This window comes from Homarus americanus, unplaced genomic scaffold (genome assembly GCF_018991925.1).
Source record: "Homarus americanus isolate GMGI-L3 unplaced genomic scaffold, GMGI_Hamer_2.0 scaffold24694, whole genome shotgun sequence".
NCBI classification, from domain to species: domain Eukaryota; kingdom Metazoa; phylum Arthropoda; class Malacostraca; order Decapoda; family Nephropidae; genus Homarus; species Homarus americanus.
Window position 1 is genome coordinate 7,459,443 of NW_024732780.1, and position 23,384 is coordinate 7,482,826.

At 42.1% G+C, this 23,384-nt stretch overlaps 2 protein-coding genes across 2 annotated transcripts in view; one reads left to right on the forward strand and one right to left on the reverse strand.

Annotated features, from left to right (window-relative positions):
• Positions 1-23,384, reverse strand: part of LOC121869026 (density-regulated protein homolog) — a 41,621-nt gene that overhangs the window by 9,227 nt on the left and 9,010 nt on the right. The gene's annotated exons all lie outside the window — the stretch shown is intronic.
• On the forward strand, positions 407-19,494 carry LOC121869027. The gene is made up of 5 exons (XM_042370104.1): positions 407-529; positions 11,822-13,961; positions 14,210-14,321; positions 15,178-15,446; positions 18,473-19,494. The coding sequence occupies exons 2-5, from the start codon at positions 12,780-12,782 to the stop codon at positions 18,887-18,889; spliced, it is 1,980 nt and encodes a 659-aa protein (XP_042226038.1). The 5' UTR covers positions 407-529; positions 11,822-12,779; the 3' UTR covers positions 18,890-19,494.

Consider the following 23,384-nt stretch of genomic DNA (forward strand, 5'->3'; position numbering starts at 1 on the left):
AGCCATGGTACAGTAGCCCCCTTCTGGGTGCAGCTGACAGCCATGGTACAGTAGCCCCCTTCTGGATGCAGCTGACAGTCGTAGTACAGTAGCCCCCTCCCGGGGTAGCTGATAGCAATAGTCCCTTGCTATGGGTGACGGTCATGGTAGGGTAGACAGAAAGCGGAAGTCAGAGTCGTGGGCGTGGGTTGGGAGGCGGGAGGTGATGCGCCCCAGTGGCTAGCCAACACATCGGATCTTTTATATGTCTCTATGTTAGATATACTTTATGTACTCATACTCGAAGAATATTTAATCCTATACATTCCCATAATCAATATATTGCCAATAAAGGGATGTAGATGGAGTTGTAGGTAAGAGTTCAGAGGGTCCAGGTGCCCCCATACATTCTCTTCTGGGAGTTGGCAACGTTTGCGTGTAGTGCGGTGTGGTGGTAGTCAGTCTGGGTGAAACTGTGAGCGTTGAGGCAGCTGTGTGGCGGTGCTCTCTATCACAACCACTACTGGACAACTACCACAACTTTCTCACTGTCAGTACCTCTTGTAATATTGTGACAAATACTTAAATTAGTACTAAATTCCGTATTCTTTGCGATAACAGTCAGTCCAGGTCATGTTACCATGCATTATGAAGTTGCAGTGGCAACGTAACAGTGAATAACCACATCTTGATGGACACCATGCTAGTGGTGCAGGAGCAACACTTCACCATTGTGTAGTGATAGTGAAACCCTCCTTCCCCCCTCACTGTTATGGATGACCGACTTCAACTGGGTTTTGTTGCCAGGGGAAATATCTCCTTATCTTCCCTGACAAAGATGTCAAATGTTACATCTCGGACACAGAGGCCGTTGGCAGTTCTAAGGGACTATTTATGAGAGATGTTATTATAATTTTATACCATGTATATTTAGTTGAGGATGTTAAGATGACAGCCTCTCGGAACGTAAAAATGATGAGAAAACCAAGAGAACAATTTAGTAACAGTTAAAAAAAAAGACAATGTCAATTAATATACAGTATTGTGGAAAAAAAGATAAGTGAAAGTGAGTTGTGGATAACTTTTAACTACAATACTAAATATAACGCATGGGAGAGACGTACAGCGTTAAGGTCTCCTTGACAAAATGGAATGGGTAATGTTAAAACGACTATAATAAAATAAGTGAGTGACAGCTAGGCTTAACGCAATCTTTAGAAAAGTAAGACCCTTTGAGTGTATAGAGGCACTGTGGAAGTGTTAAAGATGAGAGCTGGAAAAGTGATTTAGAACTAGTGACAAGAACTTACAAGATATAACTGACAGGTACGAGTACTAAAAGGAAGAGGAAGAAGACTGTATTGTGACATTGCTGGCCGTCAGCACTAGGGTCATTACAGCCGTAAATGATGAGAATAACAGTAAATCTTGTACAGAAATGAGAAAGTATAAGGTAGTCAGTCATTGGATATTGTAGGCTCTGGTGTCCCGGGAAACATGACGAGGTATGCCAATGAAGCAAGAGTATGCGTGGATCAGGTGAAAACCGCCCACACATTGGAAAGAATTTGACGGTGACATTTATGGCTCTGGTAAATGCATCTGATACAGTGCTGTCGGGGTAAAAGTGGTGTGTGAAGTACTGAAGAGTTGGTATATTGTTCAATGAAACATAGGATCACCTGAAGATTAGACCCTCAGCATATTTTATCTAGAGATTTAACATCCTAACACTAACTTCACCTAACCTAACCAAACCTCCCCCTATATACAGTAACGTTAGGGTGTTTAATCATCAGGTAAAATAAGCTGGGGGCTAATCTTCAGGTGAGGAGTGAGGGGGAAACTTTTATCAATAAGAACAGGACATGGCAGAATGTGTAACGTTGCCATGACTGTTCAGTAATTTCATGGATGAGTAATAGGAGTTGAAAGTAAGAGTAATGGAGAGATGCAAGTCTTGTAAACAGTTATACTGGGGACAGGGTGAGTCAGCAAGCGACAACCATGATGAGTGATTCTGAAGACAAGTGTCAATGTATAGGGGGTGAACTTAAATGAGTCGGCTGTAAGAGAGAGTTGGTAGTGGATGTGATGGAAATGAACTGATTAAAATACGAGAAGGGGACAGGGATTAAAATAACGTTATTGTGATGAGACAGGAGGGAGGCCAAATTGTACCAGTGTGCGCTGGTACTGGATGTGTAGCAGGAGATAAGACAATAAATGTATTGAGAGAAGAAAACTACCAGGAAAGCCAGAGGGAATATACACGGGATTTATTAAGCCAACATTATTATAGTGAGAAACATGAAAGATGTTGATGCAGATCAGTGACAAAAGGCGCCCTTGACAACAATATGGGTGACTTAGATGATAGATCTGAAAGTAACACAAGTATGGCAGCTGTCCAGTGAATGGTTGGTACTTGTACAGTATTATGGTGTTTGTGGTTGTAAATAACTGGTTGGTAAATGTTTAACGTATATATATATATATATATATATATATATATATATATATATATATATATATATATATATATATATATATATATATATATATATATACACTTTTACAAGTAAATATCATCTTAATACATTTCCTTTCTAGAGCACATATTATGACGTCATTCTTCAGTTCGCGTGTGACAACTGAGATCAGACCAAGATGTTATTGCGTTGTAGCTACTGCGAACTGTTCCTTCCATAGTTCTGGTTCTATAATGCGAGGGTTCATTAGTGCGATGGTCAAAACTGACCTGACCTTAGGACTAATGAATACTTAAGTCCCAGTCCCACTAACGGTATATATACCCAGAATCTTACCTACGCCATTCCCCAGTAATTGTAAAGAGTGACTAAAGGTGTTCATTGTAAAGCGTTTTCGATTTACGGAATAGTTAACGCGTTAGCTATTCTGTATGCACAGATGCTGCTTTTGATCTGTGCGTATGGAACATTCAAAGGGAAGAGCCAAAGCGTTTATTGTAAGGCGTTTTGAGAAGCACGGAATTGCTAACGCGTTAGCTTTCCTGGACCGCCATTAAAAAATACATTGTACTGTGTCTTGGGAATAACTTGTGCAACAGTTCAGAAAACAATAAAATTAGGAGAACTGTTATTTGGACACAATGCAGAAAGAAATAGTGAAGAAAATATATAGAAAATTATGGAATGAAAGACAAAAAAAGAAAAAAAGTAAATAAGTCAACGCATCTCTTAGCTTCAATAGTCACGTTTAAGGTGGTGCCTGTGTAATTAATTCGCACTCATAATTTGAAGAATATGTTAATATCGTCGAATCCTGTGAGAGTTATCAAGAGACCCGCTTAGCCATCTGCTGTTTACCTCCCTCGATTTCTTCCTGGTTAGTACGGTGTCCGTGTCAACCTCGTTTTTCGATATCTCTGTACTTGATTTACTTGATATCTAAGTAGAAAAATAACTGTATGCTTATCTTACTGTGTCAGCTGCTGATATATTCATAAAATAAGAACAAGTGTGATCGATGTACCGGTGGTCAGTCTGTGCCATTAGGCTGTGCATACACTTAAGGTACGGTAGAGACAAAATGTTTATGTATCGCCTTGTATTAAGTTAAAGGTGAGGATAAGACAGCTTAAGATAGTTTAGTTTAAATAGGTTTAGTGTGGCCAGCTTGGATATTTTTGGGTAGGTTAGCTTGGATATTTTTGTTTAGGTTAGTTTGGCTAGATGGGAGGTTTAGATAGCTTAGTTTAGATATATAGGTATATTTAGCTAGCCCAGGCTAGGTTTAACTTGGTTCTGTATGTGATAAACTGAGTACAGGTCAGTACATACGAGTATAGTTTTCCTGCACAAAATTTACCAGGTATTACAAGTGGTCCCTTCCTTGTTGTGGCGAGGACTGGGCTGAGTTGAGTCAAGGCGCGCACGGAGTTTATTTTGCAACAATTAAAGTGTTAACTTGAATTTCATAGGTATTTAATGTTTAATGTGCTTCATATATTATAATATTGTTTTCCGCTGTACAGTGATTATATCATTAAATATTACAGCAACAGTATGTGGCAGTTCTTCAGTGTTCCATAACTGTTAAATATTCCCAAGAGGTGAGTTTCTAATGTGCCAAGTAAGGCCAAAAGCCATATTCTATAATTATATGCGCCAACTACAGTACAGTAGTCCCCAGAGTCATCTGTTCTCAAAAGCAGCGTTGTTCGACACGACAGTTATTATCCAAAGCTGAGTTTTCTACGCATCAGATATTTCTAGGATGGTTTTTTTCACGTGCCAAATAACCCCAGTACAGTATGCACTGCCATACTATTATATTTTCCTTCTAAGAGAATTAATTCCATTTAAGCGAAATAGTCCGCGGAATCGCCTTTACAAGATCTTGATGTAAAAATAGCATAAGTGTTTGTGTGTCACGTTACAGCTTAATATTGAGTAAAATGTACTTGTTTGCTGCTGCTGGATGCTGTGGTAATATTGTTGAGTCACTTTTTGTAGCAACGCTTTTGTGTTGGTAATAATAGTACCCCGCCCCTCACCACCTGACAACCATGGACAATATCCTCCAAATAACTTTCCCTCTGGACAAAATTCCGCCTAATAACTTGACGGCAGGACAAATTTTACCACATACGAATTAATTTTCAGTATGTTAACACAATAAAAACAAAATGTTATCCCAATTTAGTAAGAACTTCAGTTGCTCCTTAAGGTTTAAAAGACGGTTATCTCTTAGCGTCACACACACACAAACCAATATAGGTCATCTTAGTCTATTAACCACCACATAACTGATATCATCGGTCGGTATATTTTAAACTATTTTCTTTGACCAAGTCGACACACGAGGCTTTCCGGGAAAATACAAGAGCTGTTACTGTCTTATCTAGCTTTATATTTACCCGAAAATATATTGTTCCTTGGCATATTATTATAAACGCTTGTATTGTCACTAGTACGGTATGTAATCATCTTGTGATATCTTTAGCTTTAACTGGTAATAAAGACCTTTATGTACCATAACGAACTGTAATACCTGATACAGTTGTCACTTCATGACAAACAACATCAACCTCCTTATAGCGAACAGCTCAACTTATGTAATGTAAATTTCTGGCCACGCTTCACTTACTTTACTATCTTAACACGACCACTTGCTGACACCAACCACCTGACATGGTCGCTGTACTGGGAGAGAGAGGAGTATAAATATCGTAGTATCCACCAAACCGTGTGTGTACGTGCTGGTATTGTGGTGAACACGGTGGTGGTGGAGGATGGGGGAAGTGGTGGTGGTAGTTGGGGAGACGAAAGCGGTGGTGAGGGGGAGATGATGGTGGTGAAAGGGGAGATAGTGGTGGTGGAGGATGGGGGAAGTGGTGGTGACTGGTGAGGGAGGTAGTCAGGATAAAGCATTAGGAGAGGGATAGAATGGGGGAGAGCCGCAGTGAGAAAAGAGTTCTGGGGCATGGCAACAGGGCGACTGGTGTAGGTAGCGCTATCTTTATTCAGGGTTGGTTGTACATTACTACTGTTTCTTTTACAACAACAACTACTGCTGCCACTATTAATAACAACAGCTCGGTGTGTGTGTGTGTGTGTGTGTGTGTGTGTGTGTGTGTGTGTGTGTGTAAATCCAAACACACAGTATAACCCTGAGCCCTAGGCTATCGATAGAACAGATGGATAATACCTGTTATCTGATTCGTCCCAGCTCTTGAATGTGTGTGTGTGTGTTGAGGGGAGGACTAAACTGCCTTGCCAAGTTTCAGAAAATCAGTCCACACCTTGCCGAGTTTCCGCGTTGACACCAGTTCCATAGAGTACGTCACGGACAGTACACTACTTTGTAACTTTGTAATTATATAAAGTATTGCAAATATTATTATAATTATTATTATTATTATTAATTATTATTATTATTATTACTATTTTTATTATTAATGTAGTACAGAATTAGCTGTGGTACTTTAGGTAAATTGAATGGAAAAAATAAATGTTTTATGGTTGATTGCAATACGTGTGTGTGTGTGTGAAATCATAATTAATCTCAACACACACACACTAGCACACACCTCACTCACACGTACACATACCAACACGTACAAACACACACACACACACTGACACGTACATACACTCGCTAACACATACACTCACTCACTAATACACACACTCACTAACACGTACACACACATTCACTAAAGCGTACACACACACACACTAAAATACACACACTCAGTAACACGTACACACTCAAAACCTCAGATGTGTACCCCCTATACCCCATGTGCCAACCGGGCCTAACAGCTCCCAGGGCCCGCATGGGAGTCATTGGGTACACTTAATCCATCACAAATATTAGTAGGCCTATGAGGGAGGTTGAGTGTGTGTGCTAGTCAAGCCCAAAGAGGCTCTTCCAGATGTGTCAAACTAAAACACGAGACAAGATTGGACCAATACAGTCAGATACCGGTGAGCTAACTGATAATGGCGTAAAAATGAGCAATAATGTGAATAGATATTTTTCACCACCGAAAATTTAAACATGGTACCCGAGGCACAAACTATATACAGAAATATTGAAAAAAATAGATTAAGTGAGATAGTATTGACTAGTAACGATGTTAGTTAACAAATAGACAGGCTAAAGCCTAATAAGTCAAAAGGTCCCGATGAGATATTTGCCAGAATATTAAAGGAATGTAAGGAAGAACTTAGTATGCCCTTAGCAAATTTGTTTAACATGTCATTAAAAACGGGTGAAGTACCAGAATCCTGGAGGATAGCGAATGTAATACCAATTTTAAAGAAAGGAGATAGATCTATATCCTCTAACTACCGAACGATCAGTTTAGCATCAATTGTAGGCAAATTACTGGAAGCAATAATTTCAAACTCTATTCGAAATCACCTGGAGAAGTACAAGTTGATCAATGATTCCCAGCATGGGTTCAGAAGTGGGCGTTCGTATCTGACAAATCTATTAACATTCTTTTCAGCTGTTTTCTAATTAGTGGACAACGGACACGATTTTGATTAGGTATACCTCGACTTTAGCAAAGCCTTCGACAGAGTCCCCCACGAAAGACTAATGCGAAAAGTGGAGGCTCACGGCATTGGTAGAGATATTCTAAAATGGATTAGTGCGTGGACAGGAAACAGTGAGTAAGCATTCCTGGCACTAAATCCTATTTGGGTAATATCACTAGTGGAGTACTCCAAGGCTCAGTACTTGGACCATTACTATTTATTATATACATAAACAACAAAAATATAGGCGTAAACAGCAACATCAGTAAGTTTGCTGACGACACTAAAATAGGGCGTGTAATTAAATCTGACGAGTACTCCGCAAAGCTACAGGAAGATCTAAAAAAAATTTTTTCATGGTCTGAAAAATGGCAGATGCAATTTAATGTGTACAAATGTAAAGTACTTAGTCTAGGCCCTAGACTAAATACTTTACATTTGTACACTCTAGGCCCTAGACGAATCATTGGAAAATGCATAATGGAGGTGATCAATGACAATGTCAGGGTAGCAGATATTTAAGCAGCGTAATTGTGATGCTGCCTTCAACATAATCAAATACAAGGTTACACTGCACAACATCAAGATCAGGTGTCCAAGCTTTGCAATGTGTGTTGAAAACACCTATAGGAACCCATCAAACTTCTATATTACAGCTTCAATGCCCAAAGAGGAGAGATATCACCACACAGTCAACTGAAGGAACAACGCAGGGGGACCCAGTAGTCATGGCAATGTGTGCACTAGGCCTATCCATGCTCCAAAATACAATAAACTACAGGAGCAGGAAAAGTGGAGGATGTAAAAAAGTGGTGGGATCTGGTAACATCACATGGTCCACAAATAGGGTACCACCCAAATGCCAGCAAGTCCTTCCTCATTGTGACGCCCTTACTCGGTGGCCAACGACTCCTAGGTGCAGTAATCGGCACGAATGATTTCAAGACGGAGTACACAACGGGAAAGGTATATGTGTGGGTGAAGGAAATCCAAGCTCTATCTGACTTTACTAAAATTGAGCCACGCGGCTTTGCGGCATTCACCCATGGAGTCTAGCATCACTGGAATTGTCTGATGTGCACTATCACTGATATCAAAACCCTCCTCGTCCCTTTGGAAGAAACCAATAGGACTTCTTTTATTTGAACACCAATGAAAAGCCTTTACTTAACCCCAGCAGAAAGGTCACTCCTCGCACTACCACAGAGACAGGTAGGAATGAGAATGACTAATCCAGAGGAGCTTGCTGCCACTGAACATCATAACTCAGATAAGATCACGGCAGCACTCAATGAGCACATAATAGCTCAAAATGCAGCAAGTGAGAAAGATTTAGGGGTAATAATATGACTCTTAAACCAAGAGAACAGTGCGTATTAGCTCGAAACAAGACTAACAAAGTACTTGGGTTCATTCAAAGGAGTGTTAATTACAAGACTAGCGAGGTTATCCTAAAACTATACCTTGCGCTTGTGAGACCTCACTTGGATTATGTGGTTCCTGGTCACCGTACTACATATTGGATATAGAATCCCTAGAAAGCATTCAGAGGAGAATGACAAGACTAATCCCGGGCATTAGGAACCTTGAGTACAGAGACAGATTAAAGCATCTTAATTTGCACTCCCTCGAGAGACGTAGAGTGAGGGGCGATATGATCGAGGTGTACTGTATACTTGGAAGTCAGGGCTAGACTAAGGTGTACTCAAACTATCCAACCAGGAGCGAACTCAAAGCAATAGTTTTAAATTAGACAAATTTAAATATTGGCGCGAGATGGGTAAACACTGGTTTGGAGAGTAGTGGATGGGGTCGCGGAAGGGGGACGTGATTGCTGCCCGTATCATCATTGGGTATGACTTTGCTTGGGAGATTGGTATCCCCACATCCCCTGAGCAACGCTCTTGTGCGTTATGCAGAAGACCCGACAGCCGCACCCTTATTCACTACCTCCTAAGATGTCCCCACACACAACGCTTCCGTGACGCCTGCTGGACAACCACTCCACGACCCCCTGACGGAGACACGATGATCCTCCCAATACTGGCCAGATATTTTGTAAATAATATTGATTATGTGTTAAAGGAACATCCTTCCTTCCTTAGGCTTTAGTAAGCCCCTTTATAATATTTATACTGTATATACTTTTCACACTTGCCAGATGATTCTGGTGTCATTGTACAGGGGTACCTAGTGACAGCACTAGGATCCCGCTTCCTCTATCAAGGAATAAACAATTGAAATTGAAATTGAATTGAGTAGTGGATGAGTGGAACAAGTTACCGAACTTCAGCATTGAATCGAAGACGCTGGATAGCTTGAAATATAGGCTGGACAGATATATTGGGACGATAGAGGGTGGTTGTAACTCCAGACAGGAGCTGCCATGCACAGGCCAACCGGCCCATTGCAGACTCCTTATTTTCTTATGTTCTTACGAGCGATAGGGTTTAAGTGTAAACGAGGCTGCAGTCTCCTCCATTCTTATGTTCCTATGTGCATATGGGTGCTTGGGAGAATACTGAACATAATATACATGTGCGTCTGTAAGTCAATACCTCACCATCCTCACACACACCAAGGTACAGTATTTAATTCAACATAATTATTAAGTTGTTAATGTTTCATCACAAGAACTATAAAACCATCAACAACGAGGCAACAACTATAGCACATTAATATCTCAAAAACAACGTTCAAATACTGGCCTGAAAAGCCGCCATGGCAGGAGTCGTTACTCTTAAACAGACGCTGACGTCACGACAAAAACAAAAACAGCGGCGACCAAAACATCATGTTGACGGAGCTGTGTAATGACTAGTGATGTTGAGTGGGGGTGTAGACCTTCATGATAGCGGTGTAAGTTTGTCTGGCTGTGTTTGTGTGTGGGCAGTGTGTAACACACACACTCAGAAGTCAGGACCAGTCCCTGGATTAGTCTGGTTACCAAGGTGCACAGGTCTTGTGAGGGTGCTTGGGGGGTGGGGGGGGTCGGGGCTGTGGGAAGGGGGTCCTGGGGGGCAGTAGGGAGGGGCTCCTGGGGGGTGGTGGCTTCTAGTTACGTCGACTTACTGTATGTCTGATCTTTTTCTCTGTTCTACTGACGGGGGTCATGTCTGTGGTTAACTGTTCACCAGATACTCTTTCTGCAGGTTTGTGTGTTCTTATGTGTCAGGAGTTTAGATGATTTATCTTCAAGTGTAATAAGCTAGGGGGACTAATCTTCAGCTGAAGTACTTATTCCTCGCATCACTTAGAATAGATATATCACTCGCAGGTAAAGTAACTGTGTGGCAGTTTAAATTTAGCGAGATAAATACGTCCTCATCATCAGTCAGGGAGGAAAGCTATTGTACGAATCTTATAGAGCCGAGCCTCGCAGTGTTGCCAGGTTAGTGCTAACTACTTAATATAACATTTCTTTCTGGGTCTTCTGCCTGGTAACTGTAATACCATGTCTGGATCATCTCAAGGTTAACTCCCAGCTTATTTCACCTCAAGATTAAGTACTCCAACACCAACCTAACCAAATCCTAAACTAATCCCACTTTAACTTAAACTAACCAAATCAAACCTAATCTAGCCTGAACTGACTTAAGCTAACTTAACCTGATCCAACCCAAACTAACCTAGCCTAGCGAAACCTAACCTAACCCATCTTAAACTAACCTAACCAAATTTAACCACCAGGTAGCATTAAGGAGTTTAATAATGTGGTAAAGTACGCTGGGGTGGAGTCAATGTTCATATGATCTGATTAAGGAATGAATGTGGACAGGTGTGATGACTGAACTGGGGAAGATTAGCAAGAAGCAACTTGGTATAGCTATATCAGGGCGTCAACAATGGCCAAGATATTTCTGTTGTAACATTCTGCTTATATCGTGTTACTGCTTACTCTGTGGGTGCGCGTGTGTGTGTAGACAGAGACAAAAAACAAAGAAAGAATGAGATGGACGGAGACGATAGCGAGACATAAGCGTACAATGTGTCCGAACAATACTACGTGGCAGAGATAAGGTATGAGGCGCCTCCCTGATACCACCATCTACAGATACTGAACTATTTCTCCGGGTTGGCTCGTAATGCCTGGGCAAAGTAATACGGGATACCTAACCACGTGAAGCCTAGCTTATTTCACAGGAAACTTAACCTCTCTAACACTACCTGGGGGGTTAGGTTAGGTAATGTTAGGTTAGCGTTACGTTAGTTTAGATTAGGTTAGGTTATGTTAGCATTATATTAGTTTAAATTGTTAGGTTAGGTTAGTTTATGCTAGGTTAAGTTTAATTTGATTAGCGTTAGGTTACGTTAGCATTAGGTTAGTTTAGATTGTTAGGTAGATTTAGTTAGCGTTAATTTGATTGGCGTTAGGTTAGTGTTCGGTTGGTTAATCTTCAGATATAATAAACTAAGATATCTAATGTTCACGTGATCCAGCTTATGTTGCTGTTTGTTCGTAATCACTATTAATATTATATACTTACTGTAAATATTTATTGTGAGCGGTGGCTGATTGTATAAATCATTCACCTGTCCTCAGGGTCACCGATTCGTGTCCAGAGCCCCGCTGAAGGTATAAACAGGACTCACACAGAGGGAAATACCGTCATTCTTCTTTACCAACATTTTAAGTTCTCCGTAAACGATTGTGATGACGAACTGTGTTGAGTGAAACGTTAATAAAGATGATTTAACAGTAGCGGTTGGTGCCATCTTGTCCTGTTACCGTTAATTTGCTATAAATAGGTAGATACCAACGAGTACTTGGTTGATAATCAATTATCACACATTCCTTTCCTTTCCAGGTAACAATGTGAAAATATCGAGAAGAAATCACCAATTATATATCAGATAAATACTTGTTGATAAATGATGTGGCGTGTGTGTGGTGCCATCTGGTGACAGCTGTCTGTGGTGACAAACGGTGATTATGGTGAAGTATTGGTGATAAAGTGCGTCTTACCTGGTCATAAGGTTGAGATTATTATGCAAGAGATCTTCGAGATGCCTTGGAATGATAATGAAATTTAAGGATCCCAATATTTGTGCCTTTATAAAGTGGTGTGGGAATGAAAAGATTTAAGAACACTGATAGGCTCGTGAGGAGCTTTAGTACGGCATTAAACTGCTTCTTATGAAAGTTCTAAGGAAACTCACTTTTAACTCAAGCTGAAATAATAGTGTCAAAGCAGAAAAAATATATCATATAAATATAGTCATACAAATTAAGACACATGCAGTATATGTTACACGTACAGAAGATTAAGGTTGTGTTAATGAGTGTGGAGGCAAGGAAGAGTAAAAGTGTTGACCTTCTTGACAACTTGAGACGAACAGTGATTCATGACCAACAGCTCTTGAGTTGATAGACAGATAACGAGATAAGGATGCCCACTGTCAGATGTTGCACTTAAAGTTGAATATACTGTACTGTAGGTGCGTAGAAACAAGGCACCAGTAGAACTAACATTGACTGTGTCGGTGTGAAACTACATATAAATAAAAGTGGTTATTAGTTAGGGTGTCAGGGACTGGTATGCTAAGTGGGTGTTTGTTTTTTGTAAGTTAGATGATTTAAGTGAGGCTAGTGGAGGAAGGGAACACTTATACGAGTAAAGAGAGCGTTGACGATGGACATCGTGAGGTGGTGGCTGAAGAAACAAGCGTGGATAATAATAGTGTGTGTCGTGACATGGAGGGAGAGGTGAGGGTGACATTAAACACACTCCTACGCCTACAGTGAGGGTGGCACGCTCGCCCACCATGCCGCCCATTACGCCGCCCTTTCCCCCATGGTCACGGACGTGGGTGTGGGTGGTGCTAGTGTGTGGGTGTCTACTCCACGTGACAGCTGTTGCTGTTAACCCACCCGTGGCTGGTGTTTCTACAGCTGTGCCGTCGTCTGCGGAAGAACACAACAGGTCACTCCCTGACACCACCCACGGTGACAACATTGACCACAGTAACAGTACCGTCACCACCAAAACGCCCGAGGCTGCAGTGAACCCCACCACCATCCCGGTGTTGACGACGAGTACAGAGCCGCCGCGGGTGACGGTGACCCGCGAGAACAACGTGACGGAGGTGACTGTCATCTGCTCCTCCACCCCGAGGTTGTTCCCTGGTCTGCCCACACCCCCTGGGCGTCGCACTACTGAAGCTGCTGACGACACTGCTTATACCACTTCCACTCTCGTCACCCTCGCGGCCTCTGGCAGGGGGGTGGAGGTAGACCTGAGCCAGCTGGTGGATGATGGAGGTAACCAGCTGGTGGTGGACGTGGGAGGTTGTGGGCGTGTGGATGTGGGCGGGGGCGTACCTGGGTGGGCGGAGGGGGTGGTACTAGCCATTAAGGGATCACTGGTGCTCAGGTCAGGGTGGTGGGCGGGGTCTAACACCCTTAAGATGATGTGGATTCGAGTGGACGGGGGCGTGAACGGGGAGGTGGGCGGGCTGTGCGAGTCCCTGCCGCCCACACTAGAGAGTCTGGACGTGTCACAGACCCGTATGGGGACGCTGCTGCTAGACAAGTCCTGCGTCCCGCCCACTCTACAGCGCCTGGAGGCCGTCCGCACCGACCTCACCAGGCTGTCCCTCTGCACGCCAACCTTGGTCTCCCTCCACGTCTCCTTGAACGAGGTGGTGGGCGGGCTACAGTGGGCGGGGTGTGAGGGCGGAGTGGCAGCCGTGGAGTACCTCCAGGCCAACAGCAACAACCTGACAGCGGCCTCCACGTGCGGCTGGCCTGGCCTCCGCACCCTCGACCTCCGCCATAACCACCTGGCCGGCCTCGATCTGTCCTCCTGCCCGCCCACCAACCTCTCCCGTGTCACGGCCTCCCGTAACTACCTAGTCACGCCGCCCACACTGCCACCCACCCTCCTCTACCTAGATCTGAGTCATAACTATCTGACCACGCTGCCTGTACTGACTCACATCCTCATGGTAAGTTTGTGAGTTACTGTATGTTTACAACCTCAACACATACACAAACAAACAAACAGACAGACAGGGATAGAGACTGACGTGTGTCAACCTTACAAGTAAAACACAGTTAGTTTGTTGTTATAAATAATAATTAAGATATTTAGTTAAGTTTTCGATAATATAATATTTAAATTATCTTTCTTTTGTTATGCTGTACCCGCCGTGTCCTTGCCATACCTGCTGCTGTGACACGGTTGTGATCACAGGAGGCTGACCTCTCTCACAACAAGGTGATGGAGGTGGGCAAGTCGAGGTTCAAGCATGCCCGTAAACTGCTGCTGCTGAACCTGGCATACAACCACCTTACCCAGCTGAACGGTGAGTACTGTACACTGTACCCAGCTGAACGGTGAGTACTGTACACCTTACCCAGCTGAACGGGGAGTAGGGAGGGCGTAACAGTTATAGTGGAGGTAACATGTTTAGAATTACACGTGTGTGACAGTGTGTGTCACAAATATTGGCCATGAGAACTTGTGGGATAACTTTCACTACAGTTACCATCAAGATTTATACACACATACTGTACAATATGTACAGTACAGTGTGTTGTATAGTACAGTACATGTACTTTGTTATACAGTATGTGCAGTATTCTCCAGCAAGTGTCTCACACGTTGTACATTTGTCAGTTGTATAGTACAGAACTGTATAGTACACTACTTTACAGTGCAGTATAATATATTACAATAAAGTACTTTACATTATATTGTAGTACTTTACGGTGCAGTACAGTACTGTACACTATTTTATAGTAGTACAGTACAGTTTATTACTCTACAATACAGTACGCTGTGGTATAGGTATAGTACATTACTCTATAGTACAGTGCAGTACACTACAGTATAGTACAGTACAGTAGTGCAATTAAAAATACAAGAGGCTAGAATCAGTAAGAAATGGACCAATATGCACAGCTCTACTGTACTGTACTGTACTGTACTAGGAATACATTGTAAATTTAAAATTTTAAAAAATACAGATATTTAGTGACGGTACAGTACAGAAACATATGTAGTGAGTTTCTTGTGAAATACCTGAAGATAATTAATAATATTTGCATGACATGAAATGAACTTACAGGGTATATAAGACTAGACAGAGAATTAGATTAACAATGAATATACAAAGTGTACTGTGAGTGATAACACTAAAATGTCCTTGTTGCCCTCAGAACGGGACCTGGCTGGCCTGCGGAGTCTGCGGAAACTAGATGCGAGTCATAACCGTCTGAGACACATCTCCCCTAACTCCTTCGTGCACCTGCACCACCTGCGACACCTACACCTGCAGAAGAACCACCTGACCACACTGTACGCCCGTGATTTGGCTGCTCTCAAGCCTCATGCTCACGCCACCCTCCAGCAGAACCCATGGAAGTGTTCCTGTTCCCTCCTGGCTGACCTCAACAGTCTACACTCCTGCCCAACCTGCCAGCACCAGGTACACACACACACACACACTGCCCAACCTGCCAGCACCAGGTACACACACACACACACTGCCCAACCTGCCAGCACCAGGTACACACACACACTGCCCAACCTGCCAGCACCCTACTACAGTATTACTACTTTGCGGTCACTAGAAATTGAGTATGACGATCATCCAGCTATGATACAGTACAATGGTATGAGTTATTAAGGGTGTCGCCTTCATTGGTGAGTTCTGGGGTAACTAAAGAGGCCGATACGGGACCGGCAGATTCGTCCACAGATGTTGCACATGAGGAGGCGTTGGCGCTTGCTCCGGTACTCAATGTCAACCCCGCTGGCTAAATTGGCACTGGCCCGGATAAGGAAGGCAGGCAAGAAAATGGAAAAAGAGAGTTGGTGCCAGTACACACCCTTGTTTTACCCCCATTTGGATGGGGAAGAATTCAGACTGGGTGCCGTTGTGCAGGACACTGCCGTTCATGCCGTCGTGGAGTTGCCTCACAATGGCAATGAATTTTGGTGAGCAGCCAAAACAGCTGAGGGTCCGCCAGAAGGGTTCCCTGTTGACCGAGTCGAAGGCCTTGGTTAGGTTGATGAAGGCCATGTACAGGTCACAATGCTGTTCTCCGCACTTTTCCTGTAACTGGTGGGCAGCAAAGACCATGTCAGTAGTGCCACATGATGGTCTAAAGCTACATTGAGATTCTGGGAGGAAGTTTTCCACCTCAGGAAGAAGTCTGTTTAGAAGGACTTGGAAGATAATCTTGCCAGCTACGGGCAGCAGCAAGATCCGGCGGTAGTTGCCACAGACTGGCCAGTCTCCCTTGTTCTTATAAATATTGACAATGGAGGCATCTTTATGAGCTTGGGGGATTTCCTCCTTTTCCCATATATTCTCCAGGAGAGAGTGGAGACGGCTGGTAAGCAGAGGTCCTCCTGCTTTTTATACCTCGGCTGGGATTCCATCAGGCCCTGAGGCTTTATTTTTCATCTATTTGATGGCAGTAGCTACTTCATCCAGGGATGGAGGCTAGCTGAGGTTGGTCAGCTCTGGATGCTGAGGGACTTGCTGGGTAGTCAGGACATCCACATCAGTGTTTCGGTTGTTCAGCAAATGGTAGTGCTATTTCCAGCGCTGAAGGATGCCTTCATCGTCTTTAATTGGGGAGTTACCGTTGGATGAACCAGTGATTGGCCCATAAAATGGTTTAGTGGAATTGAAAACTTCGTGCATCTTGTGTTGATCTGCAAGTGTTTGTTTCACATGCTTTATTTTTAAGCCAATCATTCTTTAGATTGCGAAGTTTGCGCTGGGCCGCTGCTTTCTTCTTGCATTAGATATCAGCTTTGGTCCAAGATTGAGGGTTGTACTGCAAGTCAGTTACAGCAGCACGTTTATCATTGACGAGTACATTTATTGCCGGGTCATTTTCATGAAACCAGACCTGGTGTATTCTTTCGATCTGACCGAGGGGGTCTCTGCAGGTTTTTGTCCTGACAGTGTCGAGAATATCCCATTCGGCACTGGGATTTGGGTTGTTTAGTAGCCCATGTTCGAGCTGATCTCTGAAAGCATGTGCTACCGCTGGAGCCTCCAGATGCTACGTGTTAAAACCTCTTCTGGAGGCTTGTTACCTTTGCCGTTTTGGGGCGACATGAAGTGAGAGCTTGATTCTGATGAACCGATGATCATTGTTGCAGTGGCCTGAGCCACACATAGCACGGGTGATGAGGACATCTCGGTGCTCTCTTCCTCTGACAATGAGGTAGTCAATGAGATGCCAGTGTTTGGATCCTGGGTATTGCCATGAACCCTTGAACTTGTCGGCCTGCCTAAACAAGGTATTGGTGATAGTGAGGTTGTGTGCAGCACACCCACTGTTGGGATTACACTTGCCTAGTCCTTTTCTCCCTGTGGTTCCCTGCCAAATGTCAGCATCTCTGCCAACTCTGACATTGAAGTCACAAAGGAGCACAACCTTATCTTCTCTAAGGATAGAGGTTAGAACTCTGTCGAGGTCGGCATAATAGGCCTCCTTGATGTCATTCTCTGCATCCAGTGTTGGGGCGTATGCACTGATGAAAAAGGCATGACGTGAGTAATTCAGTGGGACTCCTAGCACCATGAGGCGCTCATTGATCCCAATAGGCATTTCAGTTACCCTGTGTAGAATGCATTGGCGGATGGCAAAGCCAAATCCATAAATGCGGTTTCTTTCCACAGCAGGCTTACCCTTCCAGAAGAAGGTATAGCCAGACCCCCGTTCTGTGAGTTGACCCTTGTCTGGGAGCTGGGACTCACTAATGGCTGCTATGTCGATGTTATACCTAGCCAGCTCTTTTGCGACAAGGGCAGCTCTTTCAGGACGTTCGTTTGTGCCAGTATACAGAAGGGTCCTGGCATTCCATGCAGCGACCATAAGAGGTTGTATAGTTTGTTTTTGTTTGGATCTGTGACTTTGATTGTGTTTTTGACCGCATAAGGATGACCTTACTGGGTGCGGTTGCCCAGTCAGGTTATTTTTTTTTTTAGGCCTAACCTGCCAGCACCAGGCATACACACACACACACACACACACACTGCCCAACCTGCCAGCAACAGGTAAAATCAACACACAAGTTTACAATGGGCTCAGCATTTACTGTAGACAATGCAGATATATACATGGAGCAAACGTCACCCAAGACAATCATTTCTGTTAAAATATTTCAGACTGACGTATCACTGTCATATTTTACCCCTGGATGGAAAATTGTAAAGCTAATAATGTTTCATTCTTGTGTATTTGTTGTCAAGGTCAAAGTATGTACAATACAGTACTTGTAAAGTAAAGATCAGTAAAGCTGTGTAGAGAACAGTTAATTCTCAGCCTTTCATTTTATTCTTCCATATTACACTATTGTTCAATACAGTATCCCAGTGAGAATTTATTCAATATTTTTTATCCTTGAAATAACTTGTGTTTTTCTTCACATTAAATGATACAGTACTTGTGTGTTGTCCTCTAAACTAATATATATGTTATATCATAGGCGGAGGAACTCAAGTGTCGGGAGCGAGGATCATGGGTGCCAGCAACGACTGTCCTACACTCGTGCCTGCAGGCGGTGCAGGACATGATGGACGTGACAGACGGCCAATACCTGGATGAGTCCGACGAGGACATATCAGAGGAGGAGCCCGAGACACTTGCTGGGGGTGGCAGCGGGTCCCCCAAGGCAGTGCTGGTGGTGCCAGGGGTGGTAATACTCCTGCTGATAGCCATCACAACAGCGATGGGCTACAGGATGTATCACCGTCACCGCCGTGCCATCACCACCAGGCTGGCCCCCTTCTGTGGATTCTGCGGCTACTGTGCTCCCACCACCGTCAACAACAACCATCACAACCACCAGCAAGATCAACTCTCACAAATGGCCAATGATTCAGACACAGAGACAGAGTTGTGATAGGAATACAGAGAATGAATTATGAACATTATGAAGATAATTATGGTTTGGATACAGAAAATGAACACTACTGTAGTGACCTGGGTTGTGATCTGGTCCTGTACTGTACTGTATCTGGCTACAGGCTGTTAGGGTTCTCACAGAGTGACTGGTGATCTGCAGTTGTAAGTAATTCAACCAAAAAAATGTAAATGGATGTTACAGTGGTCACAAAATTTCAGTCAAGTGTACAGTTCATTGTGTAAGTAGCAGTAGTGTACAGAACAGGAGTAAGTAACTATTGTACAGCACAGGTGTAAGTAACAGTAGTGTACAGAACAGGTGTAAGTAACAGTAGTGTACAGCACAGGTGTAAGTAACAGTAGTGTACAGAACAGGTGTAAGTAAGTAGTGTACAGAACAGGTGTAAGTAACAGTAGTGTACAGAACAGGTGTAAGTAACAGTAGTGTACAGAACAGGTGTAAGTAACAGTAGTGTAAAGTGTAGGTACAGGTGTACAGTGAACCCTCACTTTATGCGGTCAACTGAACCGCGTAAAGTGAGAAACGCGTAAAATGAACAACATAACATATGGGATTAATTGAAATAGAGACCGGGCCGACCCCCAAACTCCACTTTTTCAGACACAATACCTACGTTGTAGTAAAAATAACTTCTTAATTTTATGATGGTATGCACACAATTAATAATTAAGAGAAATATCAATAATATTAGGTTTTTTAACACTAACATTAGTAGAAAAGATGGCTGGGCACACGGGGATGGGGGGTTGGTTCCGAGGCAGAGGGTAGATTATTGGCCCTCACCTGTATCACTTGTATCAATTGTATCACTATCCACCACAGAGGCTTGCAGGGCCTCTTTGTCAAACCCCTCAAAGTCCATTTAAGTCCATATCCTCACTATCATTATCACTGACTTGGGCCAGCTGTGGCGGGTGAAGAACTCGGTAATGTTTTGATGACTGGGCGACCTTGTGCGCACCCTGCTCGCGCCGCTCTACGCGTAAAAGGGTACACACACCGCGGAAAGTGAGCATTCCGTGTTCGGCAGGGTACCGCGTAAACGTGGAAACGCATAAAGCGAGGATTGACTGTATAAGTAAGAGTACAGTGGTCCCTCGGTTAACGAGATTTCGGTTAACGAGTTACCTTCCATAAGATTCTTAACTTCGGTTAACGAGCAATCTCTCGATTAACGAGTTTCATACGAGCGGACCTCAACATGTTTTCGCGTGCATTTGGCGGTCCACCAGCTGTAGTATTAGTCCGCCAATACAGTAATCGGTTCTAGGGCTTAAATTCCTTACCATTTTAGCAAATATCAAGAAGTTTATACTATTCAATAATTTTAAAAGTTTAATATTAAATTTTGTAGTCATTTTAACAATTATTGAACATAATTGAAGGCAATGAAACTAGTTTTATGCGCGCCATCCAGCCTCTCAGCACACCATACAGGCGTCAGTCTTTGAGTCTTTTCAGTGGAGATAACATCTTGCTTGAGACTCTTCAATTAAACGCTTTTTTCTGTGTTTGCAAGCAAATTATTGGTCATTTTGAAATTTATTTTACATATTGACAATATATAATGCAGTGCAGTGTTGATTTAAAGAAAATAATCTTGAATTACACCAAGAGAACTAAAATTTTATGGGTGAAATGGCACCATGGGGTGACTTCTCTTCCACCCCAATGCCTTCTCTTCTTCCTTCTCCTCCACCCCCATTCTAATTCCCATCATCATCATCATCATCCAGGAGCCTTCTACATACACACCTCAAAGTAAGTGTACTTTTCTACATTTTTTGTTGAATTTAGACAATTTTTGGTGAGCTGGAACCAATTACCCAAAAACCCATTGAAACAATGGTTTCGGTTAACGAGCAACCTTCTAGAACGGATTGTGCTCGTTAACCGAGGGACCACTGTAGTGTTAAGTGTAGGTACAAGTGTATAAGTAACAGTAGTACACAACACAGGTTCAAGTAACAGTAGTTAAAGCTCACAACAAAACACACCAAATGTTAGAGAATAACATGTGACGCTCAGTACAGTACGGTATTGTACTGTAGAAATGATGACAATATATTTTGTAACCACTGCTTTTACCCAACCAGTCAGCTGGCCATGAATGACTGCTACTGCTGTAATAAGACACCTAACAGTCTACTAACTGTGAGTGACTCCTGCCTAACAGTCAACTGGCCACAAGTGACTTCTGCTAGTGTAACAGGATCGCTGAGCATGTAAAAGGTCTTGACTGTTGGGATAATATAGTAACCTGAATTAACATTTCATGAGGTAAAGCATCAGTACCAAAGTAAGACAAGTCCCGGCAGAGGAACATTAAAGGTTACTAAAATAAACTAATGGAAGAAATGTGATAATTATACTGTACATTGTTCTTAACTATGGTATACTGTACTGTTGTTATTGGTGTGGTATACTGTACTGTAGTTATTGGTGTGGTATACTGTACTGTCGTTATTGGTGTGGTATACTGTACTGTCGTTATTGGTGTGGTATACTGTACTGTCGTTATTGGTGTTTGTTCAAGTTTTTATTATTTGTTAACAAAGAGGTTGTTAGTCTGTTAGTCGACTCATTAAGATGATGTATTACCTGTACCTAGTAATCTGTTCTTCATAACTTACAACAACATTATTTAATATTTTACCAAAACTTAGATTAATGATGACATACTGCACAGATAATAATATCAAACTTGATTAGTAACAGTAATTGTACTGTACTGTTACAATATAGTGATCAAAGAAGATGTGAATTTATGAAAATCTATGGCTATTTTAGAGTTTTTAAGATACAGTACTGTAGTGTAGCTTGTAGTATGAATGTACTGTACAGCTTTAAATTTATTCTGTAACTGTGTTAAAGTTACAAAAGTTATTACAGGAAGTCTTCATTATGCCTGCCCCAAGTATTGCTTATTTCACTTTTTCTTCAAACAAAATAAATCAATAAAAATAAATTTTGTAGAGTATAATAAATAGAAAATATTTCACTTACCTACTGTATTCTAATTGAATTGGTACAAATACATTGCAAAATTGTTTTAAAAACAAATGCTGTAGATACTTAAAGAAATACTATACTGTAAAGTTGGAAATAACAAATTTTGGAGCAACTTTGGGGATACTGAAAAATGTCTATTGGGTGAGCCAAGGTTAATTTGTAAAATAATGTTGTATATTGATTACAACATGAGTAGTACAGTAAAGTGAGTGGTGGATGCTGATGTCCCAAGAAAAGACAAAGGTTAAGTGTTACATGTGAAAATGGTTGTGTTAGGAAAATACATTATTTAAATTATCAAATAAAATTTTGTGTGGGAAGTGCACCACCATTTATATGTACTGTACTGTGTATGAGAAAAAGTCATAACAATAATCCCTGGGAATGTAACAAAAACTTATTGTTAGTTTGGCTTCACTGCACTACAGTACAGTTACTAGTTATGATGTTCACCAACCTGGGACTGCCTGTGTTGCGTGTACTGCTCTGTATAATAGAACACCTTGTAAATATTGAAAGTTTATATACCTGTATTTCACTTTTTTACTGGAGATAAATACTGAAATTTTTTTACAGGAATAATGTATTACATATTTTAGTCTGCCTTAAGCACCAACAAGTATTTTTCTTGAACTACCACAGCATGTTAGTAGGTCTTGTTGTTCTCACAAAATATTTGAGCTGCAAGTTCAGGAAAAATGCATTTGGATCCTTTTATAAAAAAAATATATAACACTGTCCTTAATGGGAAGCAGAGTAATGTATGACACTGTGTCCTTAATGGGAAGCAGAGTAATGTATGACACTGTGTCCTTAATGGAGAGCAGAGTAATGTATGACACTGTGTCCTTAATGGAGAGCAGAGTAATGTATGACACTGTGTCCTTAATGGAGAGCAGAGTAATGTATGACACTGTGTCCTTAATGAAGCAGCATTTTATGACAAGTCCCAGGTACTGTACTATGATGTAACCACCAAATGTGATCTCATTTAAGACCAGTTGTTACCAACACTGGTACCTGTTCAGGGACATTCAGTGGTCCATACTGTACATGCCCCAGTACAGTACTTGCCAGAAGTGCATAACAGATTGACTGGATAGTACGCTGAAAAGTGGTGAAGAGGAAGAGTCATTTAAGTCAAAGGTCAAGACACCTTAAGAAATTAATTATAATTGATAAGTCACCAGGTTAGAGGTCGTAAAAACAGCCTCACTGTTGAGGCAAATTAGATGTTCATATATCTGGTGTTTGTGTACTGTACTGTACAGTATTAGTCCAGCTGGAGGAATACATTGCTAAGTCTTGTAAATGTGTGGTGGACTTGGGGTGAAGCCTCAGTCATTATTGTATCAGACAAATACATTATGATGCATTGCCTTTTATCAAATTTGGATGAGTGATGTGGCAAAAAATAAAACTTACACTGATTATTTTGCCTTTTACTTTATTTAAACCT

Excerpts from the sequence above, each read along its gene's own strand:
- LOC121869027 (XM_042370104.1), top strand. The coding sequence starts at position 12,780 with ATGCCGCCCATTACGCCGCCCTTTCCCCCATGGTCACGGACGTGGGTG. Across the intron at positions 14,322-15,177 it reads CCACCTTACCCAGCTGAACG|AACGGGACCTGGCTGGCCTG; the intron begins GTGAGTACTGTA and ends TGTTGCCCTCAG. Across the intron at positions 15,447-18,472 it reads GCCCAACCTGCCAGCACCAG|GCGGAGGAACTCAAGTGTCG; the intron begins GTACACACACAC and ends GTTATATCATAG.